This window comes from Protopterus annectens, chromosome 11.part0 (genome assembly GCF_019279795.1).
Source record: "Protopterus annectens isolate FY-2018-M chromosome 11.part0, PAN1.0, whole genome shotgun sequence".
NCBI classification, from domain to species: Eukaryota; Metazoa; Chordata; order Ceratodontiformes; family Protopteridae; genus Protopterus; species Protopterus annectens.
In genome coordinates, this window is record NC_056745.1 from 1,038,738,491 (window position 1) to 1,038,751,613 (window position 13,123).

General features: G+C 36.4%; 1 protein-coding gene across 1 annotated transcript in view; it reads left to right on the forward strand.

Moving 5' to 3' along the window:
- Positions 1-13,123, forward strand: part of CELSR1 (cadherin EGF LAG seven-pass G-type receptor 1) — a 2,549,932-nt gene that overhangs the window by 1,997,043 nt on the left and 539,766 nt on the right. The window contains exons 11-12 of the mRNA XM_044088384.1: positions 6,589-6,702; positions 7,139-7,313. Of these exons, the coding sequence (XP_043944319.1) occupies positions 6,589-6,702; positions 7,139-7,313 (289 nt within the window). The remainder of the gene's footprint in view (positions 1-6,588; positions 6,703-7,138; positions 7,314-13,123) is intronic.

Sequence of the window (13,123 nt, forward strand, 5' to 3'; positions counted from 1 at the left end):
ACACCACTCTGGGACTATGTACAGATTTTTAAATATTTTTGTACATAATTTCTTGAGTCTAACTACATGGAGTCTGGCATCTTGAAGTTATTCGGATTGTTTAGTCTGCCTCTAGGTATCTCACAATGCAGTGCTTGTCTGTAAAAAATTACATCATGCAGGCCTCTTTCTTCCTAAAGCTCCTGTCATTGCATTGATTTTACATGCATGCACTGCTGTCTTTCAATTAGTTTAAAGTAACATTTCATACCATTCAGTGACTACTTAAAACACAAGCAGTGCAATTGCCACCGAACAGACTTTCAAAGTGCTTTTTACTGCTGCTTTGTAGAATGGCTACATTTCAGTCTTTTGTGAAGCCTGAATTGTATTACTTTGACTCCTCTCCCATCCCCCTTCACACCTAACTTCTCCAGCTGTCAAAGTGCTAAGGGTGATTTGAGCTGTTACCTGCTGTGATTGACAGCTCACAGCAGGAGACTTGACTGTTTCCTTGTTCTAGCCTTTACTTTCTGTATGGGTAGAGGAAGGACCAGAGAGCTGTGACATCACAGCATGGGTGGGTTTTTAGGACAATCGTGGCGATGTCAGTTTGGGGAGGGAACTGGCCAGAAAACTACCTGGATAGCCTCTTAAAAGTGTACATACATATTGATCTACATAGAGAATCTATGGTATTATATTAGAATGAAACGGCTAGGCTTGAAATGACCTCAGGGTCGATAGCCTAGTAACCTCTTATGATCCTATGTATTCATTGACCTTGATGACGTCAGTGAATTGGAGACTGCTCTAAGCCATGCTTTCTATCTCCCCATTTTCTTTACTAAACCTAAAAAATGAGAGAGAGGATACGTCCACAGAAAACTCAGGTAATATCTTGACAGAACTAAATCTTTCAGATCTTTGCATCAGTTATTTGTCTTGTGAAGGTAACAAGAAGGGGCAGCCTGTGTCAAAACAGACAATTTCTAAATGGTTATCTAAGGTTACCTTTCACTATATTCACCATAAGAAATCTATTCCATGCTAAGTCCAGACACACACTACCAAGGCCTTGGCTTCATTTAAAACTTTCTGGAAATAATTAGATTCTAGAAATATTCTAGAAGCTGCTTACTTGGTCTTCTATACATACTTTTACAAAACATTTTAAGAGTGATTTCTTCTCTAGGTTCAGAGCGAGCTTTGCTAGGACTGTTCCCTTCTCCTTTCATCTCTCAAATGTAGTTAGCTATGGTAATATTTCTGTATGGCTAAAGCTACTGCAGAAGTGATGAATATGAAGAACGTAGTACAGTTGTGTAAGTACCATAACAGTGGATATTCGAATGATCACTGCTGCAGTAGCTGTTCTCTTGCTCCATCCCCTTGTTTTTTGGTGTGTTTTTTATGCCCTTATGTGGACATTTATTTTTTTGTTGTTCCTGTCATAGTCATTTCAGAGTTTGGCCTCCCTCTCCCTGCAGGCAGGAAAGCTCTGAAGAGCTTTGTGCTCAAATTTGTCTTTTAGTTAGGTCAGCTCAACCTGCCCAACAGTTTGGGAAATAAAAGTTGCCCTGAAGCTTTGTTAGCTCACCGAACATTATATCCTTGGCAGGTTATAACCCATATAGCTAAGGCTATTACTGTTATGGTAAGTTTAACATACATAACTGTACTTTAAGTTGTAATATGACTGGTTTGTGCTCAGCTCATTGAGCATCCCAGTACCTTGTATCAAAATGATGGAGTAAAAAAGAAGTGTATAGAAAACTACATAACAGAATATGCTTTAAGTGGTGGGTACTAAGACATATCCAGGTCTGCTGTGAATTCTGCACAGGTGTTTACTATATAAATGAGATCAGTGATAAATTATCCATTTATAATGAGGATAGAAGTCTGTGGAGTGGATCTTCTGGAGAGCTGTTCTCTGTCCAGCTCTTCTTGGGGATTTCTGAGGGAGTTTAATTGTTTTTATTGAATGTGATTTTGGCTGAATCACAAAGTCACTTGCAACTGTTGCCTAGAGTGTTATACTCCTTGCAATCTTGTTTATTGCCCTCAGCTTTGAATGTACACTAAATATTAAGCATTTTTACTTCACTTCATCAATTGTTTCCCTTGATTACTTGAAACACATTGCTTTGGTTGGGAGGTATGTTGCTGTGTGAGATAAGGGCATTTTTAAAAATGCAGTTAATATATTCAAACATTTTTGAGACTATACCATAGGCCAATTTTCTTGGGCAAGGTAAACCAGTAGAGGCTGTTCCATCCACTTATTCAACATTCTACTTGTTGTCGAACAGAAATGGAATGGAATGTTGTTCCAACTCTGTAACACTCATCTTTCTTATGTTCACTTTATAGCTATTTGTCTTACTTGTAATGTATTGTGAGATGATGTGTAACTGCTTTCATTACTTCTTGTGCTGTTGCCCTTGTGGATCAGTCTACTTCCTCACATAACATGCATACATATATAAATAAACCAAAAAGCAAAAAAAAAATGTGATTAACATTTGATTTTCATGGGAGTTTTTCTATTCTTTTTGCACTGAGCTAAATAAGAGGTGTGGTTTGGACAGTGGTCATTCTGAAAATAGATGCTATGAGTCTACCCTGAGAGTCTGCAAGAATTTTATTCAAAGTAATGTGTTTTGTCTCTCTTTGGGTTAAGACAGATAGGGTCTGGGGACAGTCTGCAAGACCATACCTAAGGGGGCGTTGTTAAAGCAGACTGAATTTTAGAAAGAGGCCGGATTAAAATCACCAAATAATATATATATATATATATATATATATATATATATATATAATGTATATGTATATATATATATATATATATATATATATATATATATATATATATATATATATATACATATATATATATATATATATATATATATATATATATATATATATATATATATATATATATATATATATATATATATATATATATATATATATATATAATGTATATGTATATATATATATATATATATATATATATATGTATCAGCTGATCCTTTGGAACCATTGAGTTCCTTCCCTGTATATCCAATTGGCCTGTTCATTCATCCAGAGGCAGGACCCATTCATTTGTGTAGAGTCTAGGGTTTGAGGTATAGAAGCAGTGAAGTCATCTGCCTTGTATCAGGGAGATCCTAACTTTTGATAATTTATTTCTGTACTTCATATGCCTGTTTTATATCCTAGAAGGTTGGTATAATCTGAGCATGTACAAGAGTGTATCTCCCATTTCCACAAGTGATTTCACCTTATCATCCTAACTCCCTTTAAGGGATGCACTTCCATTGCTTCCCAGTTTCCACTAGGAAATCAGAATAGAGTTCATACTGTGAACATGTATCCCAGCCTTTCCCCAGGGAGAAGTGTACAAACACCTCCTCATCTTTTCTCTCTTCCCCCTTCCCCATGCAAGTTGTCATAATTCTAGTTTTACCACGTCTTCAACACCCCATGGAGCTGGCAAAGATGCTCTGATATTTAGAGTACCTTACATGGTGTGATTTTTCAGTTTTAATGGAAGCTTGGTATACATTCAAAGATGAAGGCAGCAGCTTTAATTTTTAGGTGATTATAAGTAGGACATTCACACAGTACCCACTTAGGCTTAAAGTTTATTTTGTTGGGTGATAGTATTGTTAGACTTTACTCTTGCGTTTTTAAAGAGAAGGGTGCCAGCGAACTACTTTTTCCTGATCTGTGACTACCTCATCACGTTTAAGAAAACTTTAGAAGGGTTTGATTCTTTTTTTCTCCATCTGTATACAAACAAGTCAGTTGATACTTAGAAAAATAAGTACATAGAATAGCTGTGAAAAAAGAAAGGAAAATAGTCTCAGAAATGCTATCAAATGTAAGAAAATAAAATTGTCTCTGTGTTTATAGATGTAGGATTTGTTATATGAAGCTAATTAAATGTTGTTGTTTGCAAATCACAGTTGAAGGGACACTTATGTCTAAACCCAGAAGAAAAACAGTTACACGTACTTCCAGAAGTGTTGTTACTGTTAGCAGTGCTTTAATCTGTGTTTGATAGTAATGTCTAGTGAAAGAAAGATAATTAATATATTTTATTTATTATAGTTATTTGTCTTTTGCTGTTATATCGCAGTACGTATGCTACATCCTAATTTGATTTTTGGTCAACACACTGCAAATTTTTGCTGAAGTTTTTTTTTTTTTTTCTTTTTCCACAGAAATGAGTACAGATGATAAACAGGAAGTAAAGTGCATGTATTATCTTAGTGTAACATTAGAACTAAACACAGTTTAGAAGTGACACCTGGAGTCATTTTTATTTAAAAAAAAAACAACTTAGTGCAACTGTTCCTTTAAATTCACATCACAAAGCTTAGACTGAATGCTATTTGAAGTTTACTCCAGAAAAATTTTGCATGTCAAGGAGAACAGAAAATGTAACTATTTGCATAGACAATGGTTAGTGAAAATGGTGAAATCGCAAAAAGAGACCAGCTGTTAAAGGATTACAAAGGAAAGTATTGTTTCAACTTATCTAGCTGTTTTTAATTCCACTATTAGTAGAAGATTCTCTAGTTTATCACTTCCCAGTGTCAGGAGTTCCTGCTTAGCCTTCTAGACAGCTTACCTACCAATTTCTGTGTCCAGGCCTAATGTGATGCTGACAGAAACAAAATCTCTTTTGGAGAGGAACATGGTCCAGTTCCCACGCCAGCGTTGGATCTAGTGTGGTAACCATCTTATTTTCCTAGCCTCAGGTAACACTGAGACTTAAGTTATGCTTTACTTCTGTTAGGAACCTCCTAATAGAGTTACCAGTACTGTGCACTGACAAGTACAAGTTCTTTAAATGTTCTGCATAAAACAGATTGGCTTCTTGCCACTGGCATACACAGTGCACTGGGCTGTTTGGTGGTAGGCATCACCTTTAGTGCTTTCTGCGTAGTGATATTTCTAATTTTGAGGGCTAACCTCTGGCCTCTTATTTGCTATCCAGGTTATTTATTGCATGCTCTGCATAACCACAGCTCTAACCTTCCATCTCCAAAATGAGGAACACTAGCCCTCATAATGTGGAACAAATGGACAAAATGTGGAACACATAGTAATGGCTTACTAACAACTTCAACTAGGAAGGTCATAAGATGGTCAAAATATGCTGGTTTTACTTATAAAGAAGATCTTTTAATGAATTAATATGATTAATTTTGTATTACCATGGATTTCACTTAAACAATTCCTAACACTGAATGTGTGACAAACTCTTTCAATGTGGAACTTCAAGAAACTTCGAGGAACATGAACTTTTTAAGACCCCAAATGAGGTACATTCCTCGTAATGAGGTACACTTGAGATGTATGTGCATAACTGATAGTCTTCTGATTCTTCTGTAGTTGTGTGATAAGTATGCATTCATTTTTTTTTTTTGAGAAAGTAGGGCAAATAGCAAGACTTATAACTGGATTTAAAAATAAACAAAAATCCTAAATGACTTTGGAATGGGAGACTTTGTTTCCTTAAGAACTTGTATTTTCAAATGGAGTTGTTGATTTTAAAAATTGTGACCAACTTTTTCCAATGCATATGAAGTGAATCTTGCTAGTAAAATAAAAGGGAGTCGAAATAACTTATACAGATCCTAGAATAATAGCTATGCTGTGCAAAAGAAAAAACTCGGTATTAAAGATATTGTGTTAGATATTTCACAGCAAGTTAATATCAGAGAATAATTTGACAAAGGACAAAGTAAGAATGACATTAGGTGCTTCATTGTGGCCAAACCAGCTTTGTAGGGACCCTATGACTCCTGTTATGATTTTCCTGTTAAATAAGGCAAATGTTACAGTGGATTGTTTTAGGATTTTTTTTTTTGACTGTGCTATATTTTAGAAATGCCTATGAATATAAGTTTAAACTTTTGTTTTCTTTCACATTAATCCATTTGCCACATGTGTAGCTATGTCCAGATTGCTTCACCTCTACCTGTTGAACCTTCCACCTTACTTTATAGTTTACTGCTACACTAGCTATTGAATCTCCTTAAAAGAAGATAAGTTTTTATCCTAAGCTTGCGATTCATGGTACAAAATTGGAAACTGTTTGCTTGTTACTGCACTTGGAGCTAAATATGTCCCCGTCCACCTCTATCTGGTATGTTTTGCTCATCAAGATGCTGATCCAGTCTGTCACTTTTGGCATGTAAAGCATTTGTATTGCTTTATTTTACAGACATGGTACTGCAGAATAGGTGCAGGTAGAGGGGTGGGATATGGCACTACACTGAAGTTGTTCTGTCCTTTAAATGTGATATTGCACCAGAATGCCATCTGCCTCATTTAATGACTGTTTGTGCAGGTGTTAAAGATCTCATGACAGTTGTTGATAAAAAGTAGAGACACATTGTTACAGTTTTGAAACACTAGAGGTGTGATATTGTTGAGTTGAATGATGGCTATATTTTTTTTTATAATTTTCTTTGCCCTGCTCATAATCAAGGGCGATAACTGACCAGTTTGTTAAAATGATGATTTAGATTACTTCTGCTTACGTTATTTAAATTCTTATGTTTAATTTGTCTGATTTCATAGAACACTGTTGATATAGGGAATGAGCTACCTGGATTGAAAATGAAAGAAATCTTTGCAGGAGGTTTTCGTGTTGCTCATGGGCTAGTCGAGAAAGCTTTTCATGGATGCATGCAGGTAAGAATGTTCAGAATATGGTTCATTTCGTCTTTTGTTTCACTCCTGAGTGTTGTTTGCATATGGCACAAGCAGAAATGGGAGGTGTGAGGTACATTAGGCAGGCAGTGAAGTGGATTACTTGATTAGTTACGGTCATCTTTCCATATATTCCACAGCTATGTCAGTCTGTTTGTGCAGTGTCACTTGGATTATACAGTTGGTTATCTCTACCATGTGTTCTATAGACTGTCTTTTACTGTAAAAGGAGTAGGGAGCATATCTGTTTCAGGCTGTTTGACTTGGTTACAAAACAGCAGCATCTAAAAATGAATCAATTTATGATACCATCCATTGTAACATTTGAGAGTAAAGTACTTGACCTGGTTTGTAACAAATGATGTCACTGTCCTGTGTTGCAGAATTTTTTTTCTTGACGTACTGTCTTTTTGTACAGGGTCTGAGAATGGGTGAGACTGCTTCCAGTGCTGCAACACTAAACATGAACAAAGCCATCAAGGAGAATGTTAGTGAGGGCTGTGAAGTAGGAAACGCATGTCATTCCAGTCTGTGTCCTGAGAAAAGCAGATGCATTGAGGACTGGGATAGCTACTCCTGCATTTGTGATTCAGGTAACCATAGTGAAAGTTCAGCATGTTTCAAGAAAGCAAGGTTATGGCATTGTTTCCGGCAGTTTTGAGAGTATCTGGCTAGAATCCTTTGCAGTGTGTTTTTTGAGTACTTTTTGTGTTTTGCTTATGCACACTCAAAGAATTTGGTTATACTATTACTGAAGGAAACTTGACTTTGGCTTACACAGTAACTGACTCAAGGAGAGGATTTCACTATTTCTGCAGCAGACACTTAGCGTGTCCTGACTGTTGTAGTGAGAAGCAAGTTTTTTTTGTTTGTTTTTTATTAATATAGTGCACCCTTTTTCAGAATAGCTTGTTTCCCTCAGTACCATGTATGCTGAGTGCCATTTTATGAGAAATTATTTTCTTGTGTAGTGTTTTTTTGTGTGTGCTGTGTGCACACATTTAGGAGATTCATATTTCACATGTCAATTACCCCTCTGCCTCCCTGCTCACTTTTCACTGCATTTACTTTATTAGTCTGAGCACAGTACTTGTTGACAATGGATTTTAACACTGTTGTTTGATTGGTGGGAAAAGGCAATCAAGATCTGTGATTGGTTCTATTTTCTGATTGTAAAAAAAGCCATTAAGATCTATGATTGACTTGCTTTTACTGTATAATGATTGATCCTGAATACCAGGAAATGTTTCTTTTATGAGATTTTTTTAAACTAATTTAAATATTGTATTTCACTGGGTGCATGTGCTTTGATTGGTAGTTGTGGTTGTATGTGTTTTTGGAGCAAAGCCTGGAGAGTATTTAAATGGTATGGAAACAGTTTGTAAAAAGATTCTGAGGAAGTTCTATGTTGAAAATATTAAAGAAAGAAAGTGCTTATTCTTAGTACTTTCGTGGTATGTCCTTTGGAAGCAGTTTTATATTGCTGTTACTGCAGGACTCCAGTTTTCATTGGGAAGGGGTAGTGCAGATGTTTCTTCCCTAATGTTCTCCTTGTATCGCTCCACATTTTGAACGTTGCCACCATGGTTGGAGCTGTGATTTAAGAAACTGTTTCTCTAGGGTATAATACTTAATTTACTGCAATGATATTCCAGTCTGAAATATGGCCCATGTGAGACTTTTGTGACATTACCAGGTTGACTTCCTCTGTACATGATATCACTTTTGCATACTCCTTTAGTAGTGGTATTTCTGCTCTCCCATCCCAGCCAACATGTACATTTGTTTCCATTGTCTACTTTGGATGTTTCCTTCACACAAAAACAGTCCTCTAGTAACAGCACTAGAAAACTAATGATACAAGTTTCATGTACAGCAATCTCTCTAGACTGCTAACTTGCAAAGTGTGCCTAATAACAGCAGTGTTCTTAGGACTAAAGCTATGGTATATAATGGCAGATTTTGGCATTCTTTGTTGAGATTTGTCCACTGCTGTTTAATCGCTTGGTCTAAGTTTCTGTTCATTTGATCTTACTGTCAAACTGTCTCATAGTTAAGGAAAAAATATCCATATTTAAACTCCTCATTGGCACATCCCCACCCTCTCCACATTTTCATTATTAAGTGAAAATAAGATACCTGATTTAGATGCATCTTTTCCCTGTCAATTCTTCATATTCATCTAGTTTCTGTATTATGTTCTGGAATTAATCTTTCATCCATTTGATGAGTAACCGACAATAGGACAGGTCGGCATGTAATGTTCATCTCCACTTATCAAAGTCCTGAGATCCCCTAGATTACTCTTAGCATTGCATCTGATTTTGTCAAGACATCAATGATTTCTTATTGAATCTTGGTTCATCGATGTAAAGTCATCATCACCTGACTGGTCAAACATTTTAGTGAAGTTAATTGAGACCTCTAAAGTCTGTTTTACTCCCACATTTCAGCAGTCTCAGAGTTAATACATGTAGAGATATGTGGTATCTGGGATGCAGGGGCCTTGTCAAATTTATGACAGTTTCTTTTCAGTTTTTACTGTATTTGTTAAGGTAATGTTCAATACCTTTGTTTTGACTAGAAAGTAGTCAAGGACTGTTTTATCAGTGTAAAGCTAAGGGTTAGATGTCAAGAAGAGCAAAGCAGCAGTAAGAAAGACTGCTCTCAAGCTGAAAGCATGTGTTTATTTGACTACATACCAGTACTGCTGAAACTGTGTTATTATATTGCACTTGTATCTCTGCAGAAAATTGGTACTAGTACCACACCATACTATTACGTCATCTCACACAGAATAATCCCAATCTAATCAGTCAAAAACCGTAAAGAAAGCAACTGCCAAGCCAGACATCACTGATTTCCCCTTGCTTATCTTATGTGTAAAGTCAAGCAGAATTCATTTATATGTTGTAAAACCCTTATTTTCTTGGATAAAAAGATCTGCTAGGCCTGATGCAGAACGTCTGGAAGCTGAATCCTTAATCTTTCTTCCAAAATGGCCGTGCAAGTCTGGAATACATAATCACAAGCAGCTAAGCATTCTTTTAGGCAGTGGTTTAGGGTGAAAATTCATATATTTAATCTTGTCATGCAAGGCTTTAAAATAACCATCTGGAGATAAAGATTTAGGTCTGTTTCTTTCCTTTATCCTACTTCATGATCTGGTGGTCTTTGGGTCTCTACCTCTCACTACAAAATAATATGTGGGGGTGATTAGAAGATAGGTGCAAGAGCTTATGACAAATGCACACTATTGCTTCAGGTTATAACCAACGCTTATCAGATCAAAAAATTCTTTACACTGAACTACTGCAGAGTAGAGTTATAGTCACTTGTTTACAAGGGCTTAACCCCCAACCGTGCTCTTAGTCCAGTGTCTTCCAGTTGTATCTTACCCATAGTAAGTGAAACTTGGCCAAGATAATGTTGCATATGGATGCACACAATAACATGCATGCATGCTCTCTCACACACACACACACACACACACACACACACACACACACACACACACACACACACACACACACACACACACCAATGTGTGTGAGATACAGTGTGTGGCTTAACTGGCTACAGTCTTTGAAGCTGCTGAAGACCCATGTGATTAGGACTGTTGCTGTTTTGTCTCAAGTGATATTATTTTTTTCTTGTCAGCAGTCCAATTTGTATGTTGTTCTTGGATGGAATTGTGCTGCGTATATCTGTTTTTTTGGTCTCTGGTATGCTTATCCACATCAGTGATTCTGAATAGTGAGCATTTTTGCTTGTTGATCATGGTGCCATGATGTGTCTTAATGTGCTGTTTGACAGACATGACCAGCATGTCCACTGAAGCCAGCCACAGCAATGAGTAGTTACCTGACGTTTTATGTTGTCAGCTTTGACTTGAACTCATATATTACTTCTGCAAATAGTAGAGGGACACTTATTTGTGCATATCTGGTGAAAGTTACCCAACGGTATTTGCATTATGTATTTTCAGTTTGTGCTTGAGGTTAAAATGCAGTAGTGTCTGATTTAGTCTTGAATGCAACTTACTTATATAAACAGCTATCATTGTTTTTCGTGATTTAATTAGTTCATCTTAATAGTTCAGATAGAGGTTGTTACAGGAAGTCGGAATGTTTGACTGGACAGTACACTTCTACTTTTGTAGTTAAATAATTTTTATTACAAGTTGTCTGCAGTTAAAATGGCAGTTTGACTTTTGGCAACCTACTTGCATTTATGTGTTTTGTTCTTTACTAATCCCAACTGCACAGTACATATTTGTAGAGAATGGATTTCTTTATTCATCTCTGCAGTTTATTTTGGTGCAATTCATTATATAAGTAACAGTGATGCAGGTAAATTATTAGTACAAGCTTTATTTTAATTCTGAGTACTGAGTAACCAGTGTGCCTATTCTCTGTGTTTGTGAATAGCACTTTCTGGTTAAGTAACAGTGAAGATTTGTTCCTTGTTGGGCTTGACCTCATTGAAAATACAAGGGTTAATAGTCTTCTGTTCAGAAGCTTTTTCAACTTGACACAGTTAAAGGAGTTTTCTTTCAGAGTTGGACATGTGTATTTAATACCCAGTGCTTTGGCTCTCTTTCTCTTGGTGCTAAACATAATTTAATCTTACTGATTTATTTTGTATCATTTAGTTCCATGTTACATGTACTGATTTAAATTTCCTTTCCCCTTAGTCTTCTGCTTACGTATTGTTATTAAGTCAGATCTTTTCTTCAACATTGTGTGCTTTATGCTTTGCTGTTGTGTTAGAGGTACCTAGAATTGCTTTTTAACCTTTGGCAGTGGCACATTAATGTGCTTAGCTGTCATTAAAGTGTGTCAAGCACTACAGGACCTTTTGAGTTAGGTAATTGTTGACTATTTCCAAATTGATAGAAGAAATGGATACATTTTGTATATAATGTCTTGTGAAAATGTGCTTCTAAAGCTACTCAAAGCATAAAAAGCATTTACTAATGATTCTGACATAATTAACACTCACTACAGAAATATGTAGCAAATAATCATTATCTGGTGTGTTGATTTGTGGTTGGGATGGTACCGAGAAAATGTACAAAAGTTGCAATACTTGGCATAGATTTTACTGGCATGCATTTTGATACAATGATGGTTATGAATTGTTATTATATAACAGTAATGCATAGTAACTAACATACTTTTCAATTGCTAAGCATAATAATTAATGATTATTCAATTAGTGAGCAGGGCAGCAGGCAGTGTTTCTTGCAGTCCATTGGAATTAGTATCACATTGTTATGCATTTACTAATAATCCAGGTGGAGAGATAGAAAATAAAAATATTAACATAAGATAACACATTTGTGAGGAGGCTGCAGGAGAAGAACAGATGTCACTGTCATTTGTAAAAGTAATCATAAGAGAGTCATAAGCTTTACTGCCTCCAAAGAGTATACTCTTCTGAAGCTTTTGAGGATTGACTGTTAGCTTGTGCTTTCCTTTGCTGGGCAGATGAGTTCCATTTGTTTGGGGGGGGGGCTTCCATTTCCTTCATTTTGTGATGTTTTTGTTACTTTCCTTTTCAGGAAAATTATTTTAAAGCTAGAAGTATTGTGTTTTAACAGACTGTCTCAAGAGTATAATGTATTTTTAAATATAGCACTCCATTAAAAGTAATATAAGTAACTGAAGACATTTTTTCTGTGGAGAAATTGTTTACATTTCTTTTGTGGGGCTGGCATAATGTTTTAAAGTGATTTTTTTCCTGTCAGAAAAGGTAACTTTTGTGAATTGGTAGTGTTTACTGGCGTTTGCTTCTTGTCTTCCCTGGGGAAGAGGTACCATTTCTGGCTTGACCATGGAACAGACTATCAGTCCCATGGTTGGTCCTTATTTAAGCCACAAAAAGAAAAAGTTAAGCAAACAGCCTTTGCCACTACAGCGGGCTATCAGTTTGCCTCAGCTGAAGGTGGGTGACTCTGCTGTGGCCATTTGTTGTATCTCAGACCACTGGTCTTATAGCCCGGATCCCTGTGGTGTAACACCTGCAACCATTATGAACCAGGGTTTTGTTGCTGTGGCAGAATACTGTGCCCATCCCTGGAGAAGCAGCTTTTGCCATTAGTAAGTAATATGGTTGGCCCCATTTTTCTCATCAAATAGCATGTATCTACTCCTCCTCAAATTTCTTTGCATTGGCTTAGTTTACTAGGTCTGGCTTAGGGTTTAACTCAGGCTATTGATCCTTCTTGTAAACTAGTTTCTGGTGAAAGAAAGAGGGATTCCTCTTTTCCTGAGGAGATTCAAGATTCTGAATCTGAACAGGAAAATGCAAGGATGGGATAGATACATTTTTCCCTCAGATTTCTGATTCAGACACAGAGAGTTCAGTTTCTGATTCTCTGTGAGGGGATTTGTCTGAG